This window comes from Corvus hawaiiensis, chromosome 2, assembly GCF_020740725.1.
Source record: "Corvus hawaiiensis isolate bCorHaw1 chromosome 2, bCorHaw1.pri.cur, whole genome shotgun sequence".
NCBI lineage: Eukaryota > Metazoa > Chordata > Aves > Passeriformes > Corvidae > Corvus > Corvus hawaiiensis.
The window spans coordinates 108,071,811-108,086,957 of record NC_063214.1 but is presented as its reverse complement, the minus strand read 5'-3'; the positions used below and the strand labels follow the sequence as shown (position 1 = coordinate 108,086,957).

Genomic DNA, 15,147 nt, shown 5'->3' with positions numbered 1-15,147 from the left:
TGGGTCTGGATTCTTTCCCTTTCCTTTCCTCCCTGCTCCTCCCCCAGGCTAAGGAACCTGAGAGAAGGCTATGTGGGCAGGAAGACAGGAGAGGATGCTTGCTTATTTGGGGGTGGATTAAACCTGTTAGGAGGAAAAAGTCCAGGAGCCTCTGAAGGAGAAGAGGGTGCACAGGGGAATAATTTATAGAGCAGGGGAGGGTCAGAGAAGGAAGAAAGCAGGAACAGGAGACATCATCACCTCCTAGCTTCCCTTCACAGTTTCTTGTCCCTCATTTCTCAAATTCTGTTTGAATTCTGCTAAAGGATCTGCCAGTTTAGCCCCACCTTCCCCAGCCCTTGCTCTTGTGATGAACCCCTCAAAGTCTGTGTGCATAATAACAGTGCAGGTCTGAGTAAGGATGGTGATGAACTTGGAGCTCCCTGGGCATTGCAAGTTACTCACTGCTTGTGAGTCATTCTGGCCATTTAAAACCATCTTTACTGGAAGAGCTTTGAACATGTATTTCCCACACCTGGGATGTGGGGGGTGTGTGTGCCCCAGCCAGTGAGCCAGTGTACAGCAGCATCTTCTCAGTGTTTCTCCTTTTAACACTGTTTTGTACTGGCTGGGGACTGGAATACCCATTTTACTTGCTCATCAGATGTCTGAAATGACAAGTAGAGAGATTTTCTTCCTTGCTTTCTGCCTTACTGGTTGTCCTTTATATTTTCCCTGAGTTATTTCTCCTTGTTTTTTAACACAGCAGAAAGTAATCTCTCTCTACAAAATATTGTTGTTGCACCTGAAAGAGTCTGAGAGGAGTAGCTCTTAACAAACTGGTGGGAACTCGTTGGCTCCTATATCAGAGCATCCTCTGCTTGACTGTTTTGCATGCAGAGGACTTCTTGAGGAGGTGGCTAAAATCCGATTTATTTTGCTTACTTTCCCCCCTCTACAATGCCAGATAAGAGATGGTGGTTTTAAAGTCTCTCTTGGTAGGAGTCGAGGTATTCTGTCAGAGTTCTTTGGGGCAGCTGGAGCTTGTTGCAGAGCACAGTGGAAGTGTCTGATTCTTCAGAAGGGAATGAATAAATAATGTTTAGAAATTATTCTGTCTACGTTGGCTGCATCTTTCTTATCTGCAGAGGTCTTCAGTATCGCTGCCCTTCCCTTTGTATTACTTTTAAAGCTGCCCACTTGTTTCAGTAAAAGCAGTCCCTCAGTCTTGAGGAAAGCAGCATGTTGTTTTACAGAAGAGATTTAAAAGTTTCTTGTAGCAGGGAACAGGACAAAAGTACAGCTAGTCCTTTTTCAGTTAAAATAATTTTTTTCACTTTTCCTATCTTGAACTTCCCATGTGACTTGGAAATACCTTGTAAATAGATGTCTAGCTGTACACAGGTTATTGGGAAGAGATTGTTTTGATGCATGTGTGTTTTGTTACATTTGTAAAAAGTATGTGCTTAGACACCAGAATGGGAAAAGCTGTCAAGGTGTTATAGCTTTAATGACTTACTGTACTCCACTCCAAAGATGAAGCCAACTGATAGTGTCAGGAAACAGTGAGCTACTTACATACAGGGCTGTATATAAAGTGAAGAGGAAGAGATGGTTTTGGGCTCTTTTAGATGTTTGTGTTGTACATATAAGATTAGTTTAGAATTATTTGCACAATTTTTAAGTCATAATACTTGAAACGTTTTTTTCCTTGTTGCCACATCTGTGTTATATTTTACACAGAGAAAAGGAAAGTACTTAGTCAAATTACTTATCTTCTCACAACTGAGTTTTGAGGGGGATTTTTTCTTTGTTTTTAATTTAGACAGTGCAAATGTTCATTCTGTTGCTCAGGCTGAGGAAAACTTGCATGAATAACTGGATTTTGGAAAGTAATGTGTATTTTAGATACTAGCAGTAGATGGCTCTCTTTTATGATTTTATTCATTCTTAATTTAACCTACATGCAGTGCTTGTGCATTATAAGGTTTTTTGTGTGAAAACTCCCTATATCTTGAGAGTAGGCATTGTTTGCTCTATCTGTAGCTGTTAGAGTTCCCAAATGAGATCACATGGATAGTTTGATACGTTTTCAAGAAGGTGCTTCATCTATAACATACACTGGAAGGGTTTTCTGCATTGTTTGCTGATGAAGGAAAGCTTTGTCTTGCGGTTTAGTTATCGTCATGGAACAAATTATTAATGTATGAGTTGTTTATGCTAAGCTTCCTTATGTCTTATTATTTTCTTTGGCTTTTTAGTTTTGTGCCAACTTAAAATGTTTTATAATAACTATCCTTTCTTTGTGAAAAGCAGCCTTCATATTGTTCTTTATTTAACCTATATCTGCAGAGGTTTCATGAGTTTCGATAATTATGTTCTATAGGGCTTTAATGAAAGGCTCTTTGCAAATGAAATGAATGATCCTCTCTAAATAACATAACTGAAGATTTCAACCTCAGACTGTAGGTAACATGGGCTTTCAAATGTCTATGAAAAGTCATTTAATTTCTTTAATCTATTTCACCATGCATTTTATTCTTGAAACAATACTTTGATAGTGGGTGGTGTAAGTGTATTCTGTGGTTTGCAAACCATAGAATATTGCTTACTCCAGGCATCATTTTAAAAACCCCAAACAAGACAGCAAACAGAAATATTTGAAACTTGACTGCTTTAATCTTATCTTTTTTGATTAATGAATAATAATATTCATTAGAAATGGGGGGAAAAAAAAGAAAAGTTCTGTGTAAGAGTATGTTTTAATTAAAAAGAAATGGGAAGGTGATTTTTTTTCCTTGGTAAAGAGTGTGGGTAGAAAGATAGATTGGGATAAAGATGCATAGTAGAAGAAAGTGGTGGAAAGAAGCAGACTGCAGAGAAGAAATGGTGATGAAATATGTGAGGTTTGCAAAGACTAAGTACAGAGAAAGGACTCAAACAGAATTAAGTTAGAGAGGTGGGAAGCTAAAAGTAAAAAAGCACAAACCTTGTTATGCAAAGGCAGCACACGCAGACTTTAAATGTGAAAATTGCATCATTGAGTAGTAAGAGGAGAAAGAAAGACTGTAGCAAACTAAAGCAGAGAGGAGTGACTTTGGATTCCAGAGAGTTGAAGATTGTCTCCTTTTCCCTTGCAGGGTGTTTGCAAGAAGCCAGTGGGGTGTTCAGGGCTGTGGGGGTTTTCTGTGCTGTTGCAGAAGAGGCTGCGCTTGAGCTGTGTGATGCTGCGTGCATTTGCTCTGTAGGGAGGAGAAGGAAGGAGGCAGAGCTCTCATTTTCATGCCTGCCTGGACACTGATGGCACTGAGTAGACAGAGGGGGGAAGAAGGGTGGGGGGGAGGGCAGGGAAGCAGCTGCCTGCTCTCAGTGGTCTTTGAATGATGTTAACTGATAGACCGTGGGCTTACAACAGGACTGAAACATTGTCTTCCTGGAGACAGCAGCAGAAATTGTAACAGCACGGTGGGTCACCTGGCCAAAAGGTAACAGGAATAGGAGAGATAGGAATTTTAGAGGATGCAAGACTTTCCTTTTTTCACTCTTTATATAGAGGGTAAGAGAATATTTTATAGCACAAGTGATTTGTAATAAAATTAGAAGAGAACTTAAAGATTAAAAGAGTGTCTTGCTGTTGATATTGATGGATAACTGGTAGCAGGCTTGGATGAGGTGGAAAAAATTAGTTCAGAAATAAATTACTGCAAGCCATAGTAGTAGAAGAGATTCTTTAAAGATATGGAAGAGGCTAAAGTATATTGTAGATAACCAGAAGATGATGAGAGAATCTGGCAATATAGAAAGTCAGTGACCAAGGTCAGAACCCCAGGAAGGTAAGACAAAGTTTATAGGTGCATGTATGTGTGGAATATGTAAAGTATGGAGATTACTGGAGGTGCCTGATGTTAGCATCTGATGTGCTGAAGGAGCTCCATCAGAGACAACTGGCTTGACACCAGTGCAGAGCCTGAAGGAGACATACTTGAACAAAGACTGAAATTTTTTTGTAAAATACCTCAGGAAAGGGCAACAGGAAAGCCAGACCAAAGGTGTTAATCAGTGAAAGAAAGTAATCTGGCCAAGAGATGTATGAACGTTTTTCCACACAATTTATCTGAGTTGCCAAAAGATATTGGAAGATAGAGCAGGGGATTGATAAAAATCAGAATGGGTGTGATGTAATCACAGAAGCCTGCAGGATCCAGTTTGAAGTGAATAAGAGTAGGAGACCAGAAGGACACAGCAAAGGTAATAAGGAATAGCACCAAAAATACTAATAGGATCAGAGGGCTGAAACTCACTGAGGCAGGAGCTGGAGGCAGCAAGAGCGGACTTATCGTTCACAGTAGGGGTTGAGCTGCTGAAATGTGAGGGTGAGAAGGTTGCCAGATGCGAATGAGGTACTGGGAGGAGGAAAGGAAGAGGCTGTTAGATGATGGAGCTGTGGGTGGGGAAGAACCACATTTTATCTGCTTGAAAGGAGGAAAAGAAAAGGTGCAGGGATCATTGCCACAACAATAAATCACTGAGAAACTAGCAGAGGGAGGAGGTGGGAATGAAACTCGGTGGAGGTCTTTGAGAGTCAAGAGGTGATGGAGAGGGAATAAAGTGACCATACTTAGCTGTAAGTTAAAGGTAGAGCAAGATTTGGGCAGGGAAAAAATTAATTTTATTTTTTCCCCTGTGAAAATCCTAACTCATGGAGAAGAACATGGGGGTGGCAGGGGGGAAAAAAGGTAAATCTTGGAGCAGTATGATCTAGGCATGCACTAAAAAAAATACACAGAGAAGAAAAAGAAATCAGAAGATCTTAAATGCCTAGACTCAAGGAACATAATAGAAGAAAAGAGGGAGTTTTTGTAAAAATAAGTCGGGCATCCTGCAAAGTAACCTACTTTGGGTTTGAAGTGATCATTTATCCGAGTGACTAGGTGGAGCCACTGGCATTGCAGCAATTTAACTGTGCTCAGAAAGGGATGGGAAAAAATCCTGATGTCTGCATAGACAAGAAGGAGTTAATGCTTGTCGAGCATTATTCTTATACAAATTAAGTCCAGGGCACAGCAGCAGCCTCACCAGCAGGAGCAGATGCTAGGCAGTGATGCAACCTGTGTTATTTACTTAGGCCTCTGTAGTGACCTCAGTGGCTTGCAGACAAAGGATACGCATATCTGAAGGTAGGTAGCATGCTGATACCTTCTTTATTCAGTTCTTTTTCTTTTATTGCGAGCAAGCTCCTGTAATCATCTTGTGTGGAGCAACAGGGGGACTGTGTATTTTTAGCATGGTTTTGGAAGGTGGGGGAAAGAAGCCCCCAAAGAACTGATGGAGATTTGTGTCTGGGTTTGTACCAATATTACCAGGAACGTTTAGAAGCCATGATGCGCCGGTCCCTCGAACGCAGCCAGCAGCTGGAACAGAAGCAGAAGCGATGGTCGTGGGGAGGAGCACTGGCTGCAGGCTCAGGAGGCAGAGATGGTAAGTGAAATAGGCTGCCTGCATTGCAGATCTGCAAGTGCAAAATGCATGAGATTGTGGAGATAGTAAGTATGATGGGTTTATAGTTAGGGTGGTACTGGAGGGGCTACTGCCTTGGGGCGTGAATATGTGCTTTGTAATTGCTTGCCAGGCTTCCTCTCCCTAATACCTTCTGTGGAGAAAGGTTCCTCCTAACTTTAGGAATGCAGATCATTTTAATAGAGTAACCAGAATCTGTTTGGAGGATGCTCAATGCTAAAATTAAAATTGATGCACTGTCTCCCTTTTTAGCTTCTTCCACATTGTCTTGCCATGCACACAAATAAAATTTAGCATTAAATTTAGCAAATTTAATATTCACCAAAGGACTGAGTGCTGTCTAAGGCTTGCAAAAGATGATCTGTTTTTGTTTGGTACTTCTAAAAACCTGATGGGAATTTCTAGATGACTATGCAGCATGTGCAGTTTAAAATAGTTTGGGTTTTTTCCCCACATACATTCTGTTACTGCTATTTTTGCTCTGGCTTCAGAGGAAATTCTTCTTATTACATAATCAGTAATGTGCTGCTTTTGTATTTCAGAAAGATGCATGTTTTCTCTTTTAAATCATACAATTTATTTAAATTTGTCATGTTTGAATAAACTGATGTTATAGGGAAAAATATCCATGTTTGTGATGAAGTATAACAGTTACTCTCTTTTTAAACAGTGTGTAAGTATACTTAACTTTAAAAAGGCAAACTCTGTTTCATATCATAGTTTTCATGATATGTCATTTAAAAAAGCCAGGAAATCAAATATATATAATAGTAAAAGAAGTCTCTTATACTTTGAGAAAGAAACAGGTTTTCTTTGTGATGCAGTTTATGCTTAATTCCAGCTCCCCCAACTTATTCAGTAATTTCTTTCACCTCTTTTTGCTCTGATTTCTCTGCTGTGTAGGTGAATCAGAAAATACCCCACCCCCTGTTCTAGGTTTAGCTGCCAACACCCTTCCTCCAGACCCTGTGACCTCTACTGCTCCTGCTGATTCCTTCAATGGTATTTCAGAGAATCACAGTACCATCATGTCTCGTTTATAACTGTTTTAATCACTGTAATCCATCCACTGATCTTGTTCTTCCTAACCACTGTTTTCTTATCATTTCAGTCTGGTACTCTACGGCATTACCCTTAGTGATGTAGACCAGTGTCTTTTTAATTTCCTTTTAATTTTGCCATGGTGGAGCAGTGCATGCCTCACATTCCAGCACAATAGAGGCATTTCATAATTTTCTCAGTAACTGTAGACTTCTACCACTCAGATTCTCATCACTGTTAATTCTGTGGGTGCCCTCTGTGTGTGTCTATAATTACACATATATTTGACAGTTCTAATGGGTGTGCACAGTTCTAATGGAGGTGCTGTTGAGAAAAATTTCAGTTGCACAGTAAGAAAATGTGTTATGAAGACCACATTTCATCAAAACAGCCCTCTTCTTCCATTTCAAGGGCCTTCTGCAATATTTTAAGAACAAGTAAATTTGGTATAAACAGCCATGTTATGTTTTCAGCCTCCTGAAATGAATTTTGGCCAAGCTGGTATCTGTAACAAACTCAAGCGGTTGACTTTATTTAAGCAATCATGTTTTATATTCAGTTATCTTTTTTTTGGTGGGGTTTTATTTGTAGGTTTTTTTTTTTTTTTAAATTATTATTCCCATAGAAGGACTCTGAAGTAGATGAGTCCTCCAAAATTATAAATGGATTGCATATAAGATTTCTAATCTTGATTGCAAATGTACTTGGCATTTTGAAAAGAAAACACAGCCTGTGCTTTTGAGAAATAGGTTCCTTCTGTCCCCCAAAGGAGGAGTTAGGCTTGGTATTACTCCTGCAGAATTCACAGTAAATGTTGTTCTGCTTATGATTTCACAGAACTATTACTTCTGTGCAAACAGATTCAGTTTTTTTTACTGATTGTTGTTCATGTCCAAAGGTATTTGTCCGTGCAACTAATGTTTTGCAGCATACCAGCATTATATGTGCTTTTATAAAAAAGCAAATGTAGTGAATTGCATTGCTTACTGTAGTAGATGGAGGAAAATCTTGGAAACCCCACTAAGACAGTTACTGCATTCCCTATTTTGATGGACAAAATAGGGAATGCAGTAACTTAGAAGGTGCAGAATTAGGGCCACATACATGTCTCTAGCTGAAAATATTTTTGCTTTTGAAAGAAATAAGATTCAAATATAGGGGACAAAGCATCTCTGCTTTTAGCTTCTGAATATCATACAGTGATCATTATGTACTAGTACTCTGTAGTAATAACTTGAGTAGCATTTCTCTTTCACTTAGTTGAATAAATGCCAAAGTAGGAAATGGATATTTTGCTCAAGCAGACTTTGTCAAATAGTATTTCAGAAGAAAAATGTACCAAAAAAACTGAGTTGTCTTTTTGATTTTTTTTTTTAAAATTCTTCTCCAGCACAAAAAGATAAAGACAAATGGCTGATGCCAGCTCAGTCATTAAAAGAGTGGGGTTTCATACAGATGCACAACTTTTGGTTATTTCATTTTCTTATTGGAGTGATATCTGATGTGATCCCCAGCTCTTCCAGACTGAAGATAGAGGGGAGGGGGAATGAAGATGAGTTCAGAGTTGTCATGTGTGCAGTTCGTTTTGTTTGGGTAACTATGCTTCTGCTGGTATTAAGTATCTCGTATCAGAATAGCTTCACTCATTCAGACCTGATATATAATTATTTGCCAGTGTCAGTATAAAAAACAGGCTGTTAGAAAACTGGAATTTTAAATTCACAAGCAGAAAAGTTGCATGCCAAAGCATGTGTCATAGGGTGCTGGTCCTCAGTGCTCAGAAAGAGCTCACCTCATGCCTAATTCAGTGCTATGATCAGTGGCAAGGGCCACAAGTACAAATGCAAGGTTAATTTTTGGAGTTTATCAACACTGTGGTGTGAATACAAATATCTTCAATGCGTTTCTCTGCAGCATGTGACAAACTTTCAGCTTCTACAATGAATCTGCCAAAGCAAATGGAGTCGCCAATCAGTAAACGCCTCTCGTCCTCCACAGCGGCCATAACACATTCCCCCGACAGAGGCAAGTGAATGTGCTGGTCTCCTGCCAGCATAAACTCTCCTTCTGCTTAAAGCACTTCTTTCTGGTCCATGTAGCTTTGTGGTTTGCTTATGTCTGTTATTCAAAGGAACTCAAACATCTGCAAGGTTCTGTATTATATAATAACCTGGTTCTGCAGCCTGTCCCAAGGCTGTCCTGCTGAGCTGGAAATCACAGTCCAGCAACAAATGCTGGGGGATTTTTACTGATTCTTTTTCAACTTTTGATACTCCAGCAAACAGGGCTGTAAGTACAGGCTGCGACTGCAGCAATTTCCTATATCTGTACTGCTTGTGACCTTCTAGCAAAATAAGGAAATACGAGCAAACCAGAGGTGTGGCTTGACAGTAGATATGGGATGTACCGTAGGCAGGAGTACGTCTGATGAGCCACCTGGGAGACTTCAATCTGGTGACCAGAGTTGTGGAGCCCTTTAATTTCTTATGAAACTCTGATCCTCAAGAGACTCTGCAAAAGATGATCATTTTGTAGGATTAGTGGTTGCTAAACACTACAAAGAGGACTGAAGGGTTTATCTCACTGTGAACTCTTTGGATTTTTTTAGGTTTATTTTGTGTCTGCTTTTTTTGCTTCTACCCCTTTTTTTTTTAAAGTCTAATGGGAAAAAAATATATATTTACTGAAATAAATTACTATGAAGGCTTGTTTCTAGAATGAAAAAGAAAGTAAATTTATTATGAATAAAAATTTTTGAATTGCTTAAGGAAAGCTCATCAGTAGCTTTGAGGATATTATGACAGATGGCTATATATACATGTAATAGGACCATCTATAAATATGTCTTATATAGTTGACACTTATATTTATGGAGTAGGAAGTAATGCAGGCATATTGTATAAATAAGACTTACGTAACATGGTGAGACGGCAGATTTTAAATGCAACCCCTGTATGGGTGGCACATTAGTGAGCAGCTGCGCTGTTCTTCCAAGTGTTTTACCTTTCCTACTGGGGAAGAAGACAAACCTTTTTCGTGCTGAGTCATGAAAGTAACCATTTTGCAGAATGGAACATGCCTCTGAGTAAAACCAAAATACAACACGATCTTAACCTTACTGTATGTATTGTACAGGTGGGGAACTTAATAGAGAAATTAGAAGGTTTTTTCCAGAGGAAATGATAATTATCTTCAAATATTTTAAATACCAAAAGCTTCAAGTTTTTTTTGTCATTTCATTTAATCATTTCATCATTTCATTTCAGTTATTTTAATGTAACATTGTTTTATTTCTTTGCATTTTAAATTTTATTTTATTTGCTCCCATCCTTCAGCTCACCGCATGCATCTTAGTCCAATGGAAAACTTTATTGTTTCTCGACTGCTGACTCCCACACAGTCATCTTTAGCCAGAAGCAGAAGTACATTAATGCTTTCTGAGCAGTACAGTACTCCAGGTAAAAATGTGACTTCCTCACTTTGAAACCATTGAGATATGTTTTAGCTGCATTTGTGTAGCTGCTGAAAGAAATGGAGTACTATGAAACAAATGACAATTTACAGGATAGTACAAAATCAATGATGAACTAAGTTGTTTCAGACAGCAGTCTATTTAAAATCCTTGAAAAGGACATTTTCTTGTCTTTGCTGTTCTGAATATCTGTTTTAGAAAAAAAAAAAAAAACATTAAAACTGGAGACTATAAAAAAATGAATATATTTGTTTAACAAACATGTTTTTAGACAAGGATGTGACAACTCTTGGAGGCTTTGATTGATTTATTAATGTCAGCCCTGTCATACCCAAAATAGTACGTAGAACAAAAATCCCAGTGCACCATTGAGCCTTAATTATTTTTACCAGGGTTCCAGTTCCTAGCTGTTAAATATCTTTCTGCCTGTGTGTGACTGTGTGTATTTTTATATCTATATATATATATAGGTGTACATACACATATGAAAGAACAATATTGATAGGAAGGTGTCAGTTCCAGAAATTATTGATCTTTAAGGGGTGATAGTTACCATTCCTGTGTGTAAAGGGTAGTCTAATAAAACCATTATATTGCAAACATCTACAAAAATAATGTTTCCAGTCCTGGAAGTGCCTGACTTTGAGTAGTTTCTGCTTATAGAGGCATACCTGGTCATAGCATTGGCTGAAACAAGACAAAAGTTTAACAGCCCTTTTTACTTTAAATAGAACAAACAAACAAAAAAGCACCGCAAAGCACACACCCAAATGCCTGTCTGCAAAAGGAAACACTTTTTCAGGATTAAACTGTTTAGATGATAAAAGACTGATCATCTTTATGATGAGTGTTTTCACACATCTTGGTTAAAATTGGCTTAGGTTCTGCATCTGTGCTTTTAGTACAAAGCTATTTAAAAATGAATTGCTTGTGCATTACTTCTCTGTTCAGTGCATAGGGACATTGATATTGAATGTCTCTAAAATTGCTTGCCTTGTTTCTGCATTAAAAGCAGCCTCTACTGGAAGCAGAAATGTTGTCATATAGTACTTGAGAAAGTTCCCAGTTTGCTTACTGCTCAGGGACCAACTGCAGCCAAGAGTGAGCAAAACCCAAGTCAAAATTAGATCAGTACGTTCTACTTAGATTTTGAGCTGAATTGCTGAGGCCACCTATGGATGATGTTTTCTGTCTTGTATTTGATATCAAAGAAATTAGTAAGGATGACTTTTGTCCTTGCGCATTTATTTTGTTTGTAAACTCTCAGGTTTATCTCTCTTTATCACAGGATCTTTAACACACTGGCATGTCTGACAGGGCTACAATTTGTTCTGCAAACTGCTTTTTCACTAAGCTGAAACAGGGCAGCTAATTTGGGAACAGCATTTTGAACAAGCATCTTCTTGTCATTTCCTCACAAGGCAATCAGGCAGTAGCACAGATTGCAAACAACAATCTCAGAGTGGCCATTGACATTTTGTCAGTAATTGCCGGCAAAATAGTTGAGGGAGATCTCCCATTTGTTATGTACTTCTCACCATAGAAGTAGCTTCCTGAACAGGGAAGAGGATTCTTCCTTTCCAAGAGCTCATACTGTGCTTCCTGTCATGATGCTGGGATCAAAATTGCTCTGGTACTGCATTTTCTATAAGCTTAGAAATGAGGAGCCTCAAATTCAGACTCTACAGCAACACATTTTTAATGTCACTCCAAGTCAAGGTAGTCAGGCAAACAGTTGTTACTGGACACATGATTAATTCTTTTAACAGTTGAAGTAAAAATATTTCCCTTAGTCAGCTTTTAAGTTTCTAAACATTTTTCTTAATATTCAGTGACCTTATGCCAACTGGCTGGAAAGTGGGTCAAAGAATACAAAGGTCCAGTTAAACTTTAAAGCATACAAAAAGGCTTCAGAAAAAACTTGTTAGGGCTGCCTCCAAGAAAAATTTGGGAATGTGACTTTCTTTACTTTAGTGCATAATTACTACTTTTTCAAAGTCAATATCCTTCTTGGCTTTAGTTGACTAAGATAGGAAACACTATCACTTGATTGTAATTAGTGTCTGTCTTATTGATAAAACATATACTCTGTTGATTGTTCTATATGTATGTGAAAGTTTCATCTTAGAAGGCAATATGAGCAAAATCAAGAGTAAAATATCCCATTTAAAAAAAATCCTGTTCATATTGCAAATAAAAAAAAAAGACTTGCCCTGTAAGCTGTAATGTGTATGTCACACGCAAATTGATGTCTCCCTCAAGTAACAATAACTGAAATACCTACAGCAGCATTTAGTTTAGGTTTGGAGGATTTTTTTGTTAGTTTTTTTAATTAAGTATTATTTGGGGAAGTAATTAAGGTATTTCAGAGCCTTTGCATGTTAGGCTTTAAAAAAGACAAAACAAAACTCCCTATGCTTCTGTCACCTTTCCTGTTTTGCAGTATGTTTTCGAAAGTCACCCAGCTAGAATTATCTGCTTACTTTTTTATCATATGCAAAGGCAGCTGGACTTCTTAGAAGAAAAAAGAGTCACAGTATTAGTCAGGTGATTAAAAAGGTATATGAGTAAGAGAGAAATATTTTAGAGATAATTTTTTTTAAATCTTGTAAAGTGTTGCAGTAGAGACATTTTTAATAAACATAGAATCATCTTGAATGCGTTATATGTGATATTTTGAAACACTAAAAAACACTTTGAAACTACCTTTGAACATTGTAACATAAAAGTGTGCTGTTTTCTCCCCTCCTTTACTTCTTCTATCTGTGCTCCCTTTTGCTCTTGCTATTGTACTATAACTCTTTAGTATTCCATATCTGTCCTCGTGTAGCACCAGCTAGTCCTCTTAAATCTCCCTACAAGCCTTCCCCCACCCGAAGCACCGACAGGAAGAAGGCAACTTCACCCTCCGCTGCCAATGCCATGAAAGGGGCACCTGCAGCTGAAGTTACTCAGGTGAGTTTGTAATAGTTTTGATTTCACTGCTGGGAAACTGATGCAGCTTCTGCTTGTTATCTTTCCCTTTGCATGAATACAAATGAAGTGCTTCCCCTGCTATAAGAAACAGCAGTAGGGAAGTAAGCCATGCCAACACCTGTTGCCTTTGTGCTCCTGTTAAGGAGCATTTCAATATCTTCTTCCTCCTGGGAATCAGTGTTGAGTGCTGGTACTGGAACACTAACACCCTTATTTTCGGAGAACCGAGGCATTGAAGTGTATGGTTTTGGACTTGCTTGTAACTTCTGGGAATGAGGATGACAAATAGAATTCCCCCCTGAGTATGACTATCCACTCTTGCTAGTTAATGAGCAAGCTTCATGTATTTCAGAAACTCTCTAAGTGTATTGATAATGCCTCTGTTTTACATCAATTGCTTTAACTCTCTTTGTGGGCATTTTTAATGCTGTTTGCTTAAAAGATGCATTATCGATCCACCGTAGTTTCCAAAAAAGAAGGCAAATCACTCACCTTCACTGAGTCTACACAGTTTAAAGCATGCTCTAAAAAAATCTATGTTAGGGCTGTAAAATTCACATAAAGTCCTGTATCTTGTAATACTTAATGATAGGGGAATTCATGCCATCTAAATTAGCTGCAAATGAGAGAACCAAAGCTGGGAGGAAAGATTCCTGTAATGTCAGTCTTAGGTGTGATTCAGTGTTGCATGCAGCAACATTTCTGTGAGGTGCCTCATTGCACTGCTGATCATGTCTAAGCAGGGGCATATGGATGATTTTGAAGATTCCACCCAGTGTCACCACTCCTCCCAAGAGGCCTCTTGTACAGGCTCTGATGTGGTATTATTTATCTGCAATTTGGCATGCTCTGTCCGTGCAAGACAGGAGTGGGTGTGTGCTATGTCTGTGTAAAATAAAGAACTATTAATGGCACCTCAGTTGTGGGCGGCTGTTTAAGAAGCTTTTGCAAGTATGTCACACAAATCTCTTTATATGCCATCTTGCTAATAAAACAATCGAATGCATTTTTGATTTATTGATCCTAACTATGAAAATTAAAACGAACTGTGCTTCTAGACGGAGAAGATAAAGAAGGAGAAGCGACCTGCAACACCTGGTTCATCATCTGGTATGGGATCTCCTCTAAGAAGGTCTGATTCTCCTGCTTCCATGTCCAGAAGATCTGCATCACCTGCAACACCTAAGTATGCATTTCTCATTAGTGAGCTAATACCTGTGAACCTCTCATTACCTGTAAATAAGGCATAGATTCTTGAGGAACTTCCTTTGAAGTGTTGTATAAAATCTAGTTAATTTTACTTATACATACACACATATGGGCGAGAGGAGAGAGAGGTGTAGATAACAAATCTGATATCTGTAATATTGTGTTAGTGCCCACTAGAGACACTTCCCTCTACCTTTCCTCAGTCTTGAGACTATAGTGCATTTCATAATTCATGTGAAATTTTATTTCACATGTATTTTTAAATACGGTTTTTTTGTTCGACTTTGAAGAAACTGCCTAATGTGAAGAAATGCACTCATCATGAATACTAACTAGAAATTCCAGCATTTAATATATGCATTTCCTATTGTTGGCATGACCATCTGGTCCCATAAATACACTTACCTGTGTGTCATCCAAACCATTGGTTTTAACCTTTGCTCATTTGCAAAGGTTTTGTTTGCTGTGGTTTTGTTGCTTTTTGTTCTTTTTTTTTTTTTTTTTTTAAATGCAGAGCTATGGACCTATAGCATATCTGGGCTTACTGGCAACTGACTTGCTTTTCTTGATTGTCTTTTGCTGAAAACTGTGTTATGTGTACCACAGCTTGCAACTCAAGTCTAAGCAAATGGGTTTCCAGGTTTCTTAGAACAGAGTTTTAAGTCTGGCTCTAATGTAGGAGTTTGCTAAAGTAGTCCTGGTCTACAGTAATTGCCTGATTTTTTTGGCTGGTTGATTGGTTTGGGGTTTTTTTGGGACCCTGTTTGTGGGTCCCACTTGTGTCTTGAAAATTGTCTTATTTATTTATCTTTTTTAATCTGAAGCTGGCCGTATTTTGAACCAGGCTTGATGATCCCCTTTCTGACAAATTTCTTCTGCCTGAAAAACCAGCTGGTGTTCCTTTTCTGTTTCAACTCTGAGAGCATAGCCCTTTAGTGGGGGATGATTTTGTG

The 15,147-nt window shown here is 38.4% G+C and overlaps 1 protein-coding gene across 12 annotated transcripts in view; it reads left to right on the top strand.

Moving 5' to 3' along the window:
* Positions 1 to 15,147, top strand: part of MAP7D2 (MAP7 domain containing 2) — an 82,920-nt gene that overhangs the window by 51,816 nt on the left and 15,957 nt on the right. For 5 of the 12 annotated variants that reach the window (XM_048287464.1, XM_048287483.1, XM_048287456.1 and 2 more), the window contains 6 exons: positions 5,343 to 5,457; positions 6,400 to 6,498; positions 8,452 to 8,562; positions 9,873 to 9,995; positions 12,816 to 12,964; positions 14,044 to 14,171. In XM_048287464.1, coding sequence (XP_048143421.1) covers positions 5,343 to 5,457; positions 6,400 to 6,498; positions 8,452 to 8,562; positions 9,873 to 9,995; positions 12,816 to 12,964; positions 14,044 to 14,171 — 725 coding nt within the window. Of the gene's footprint in view, positions 1 to 4,916; positions 5,157 to 5,342; positions 5,458 to 6,399; positions 6,499 to 8,451; positions 8,563 to 9,872; positions 9,996 to 12,815; positions 12,965 to 14,043; positions 14,172 to 15,147 lie in introns of those variants that run through there. The other 7 variants (XM_048287527.1, XM_048287474.1, XM_048287496.1 and 4 more) reach the window with 7 other exon arrangements.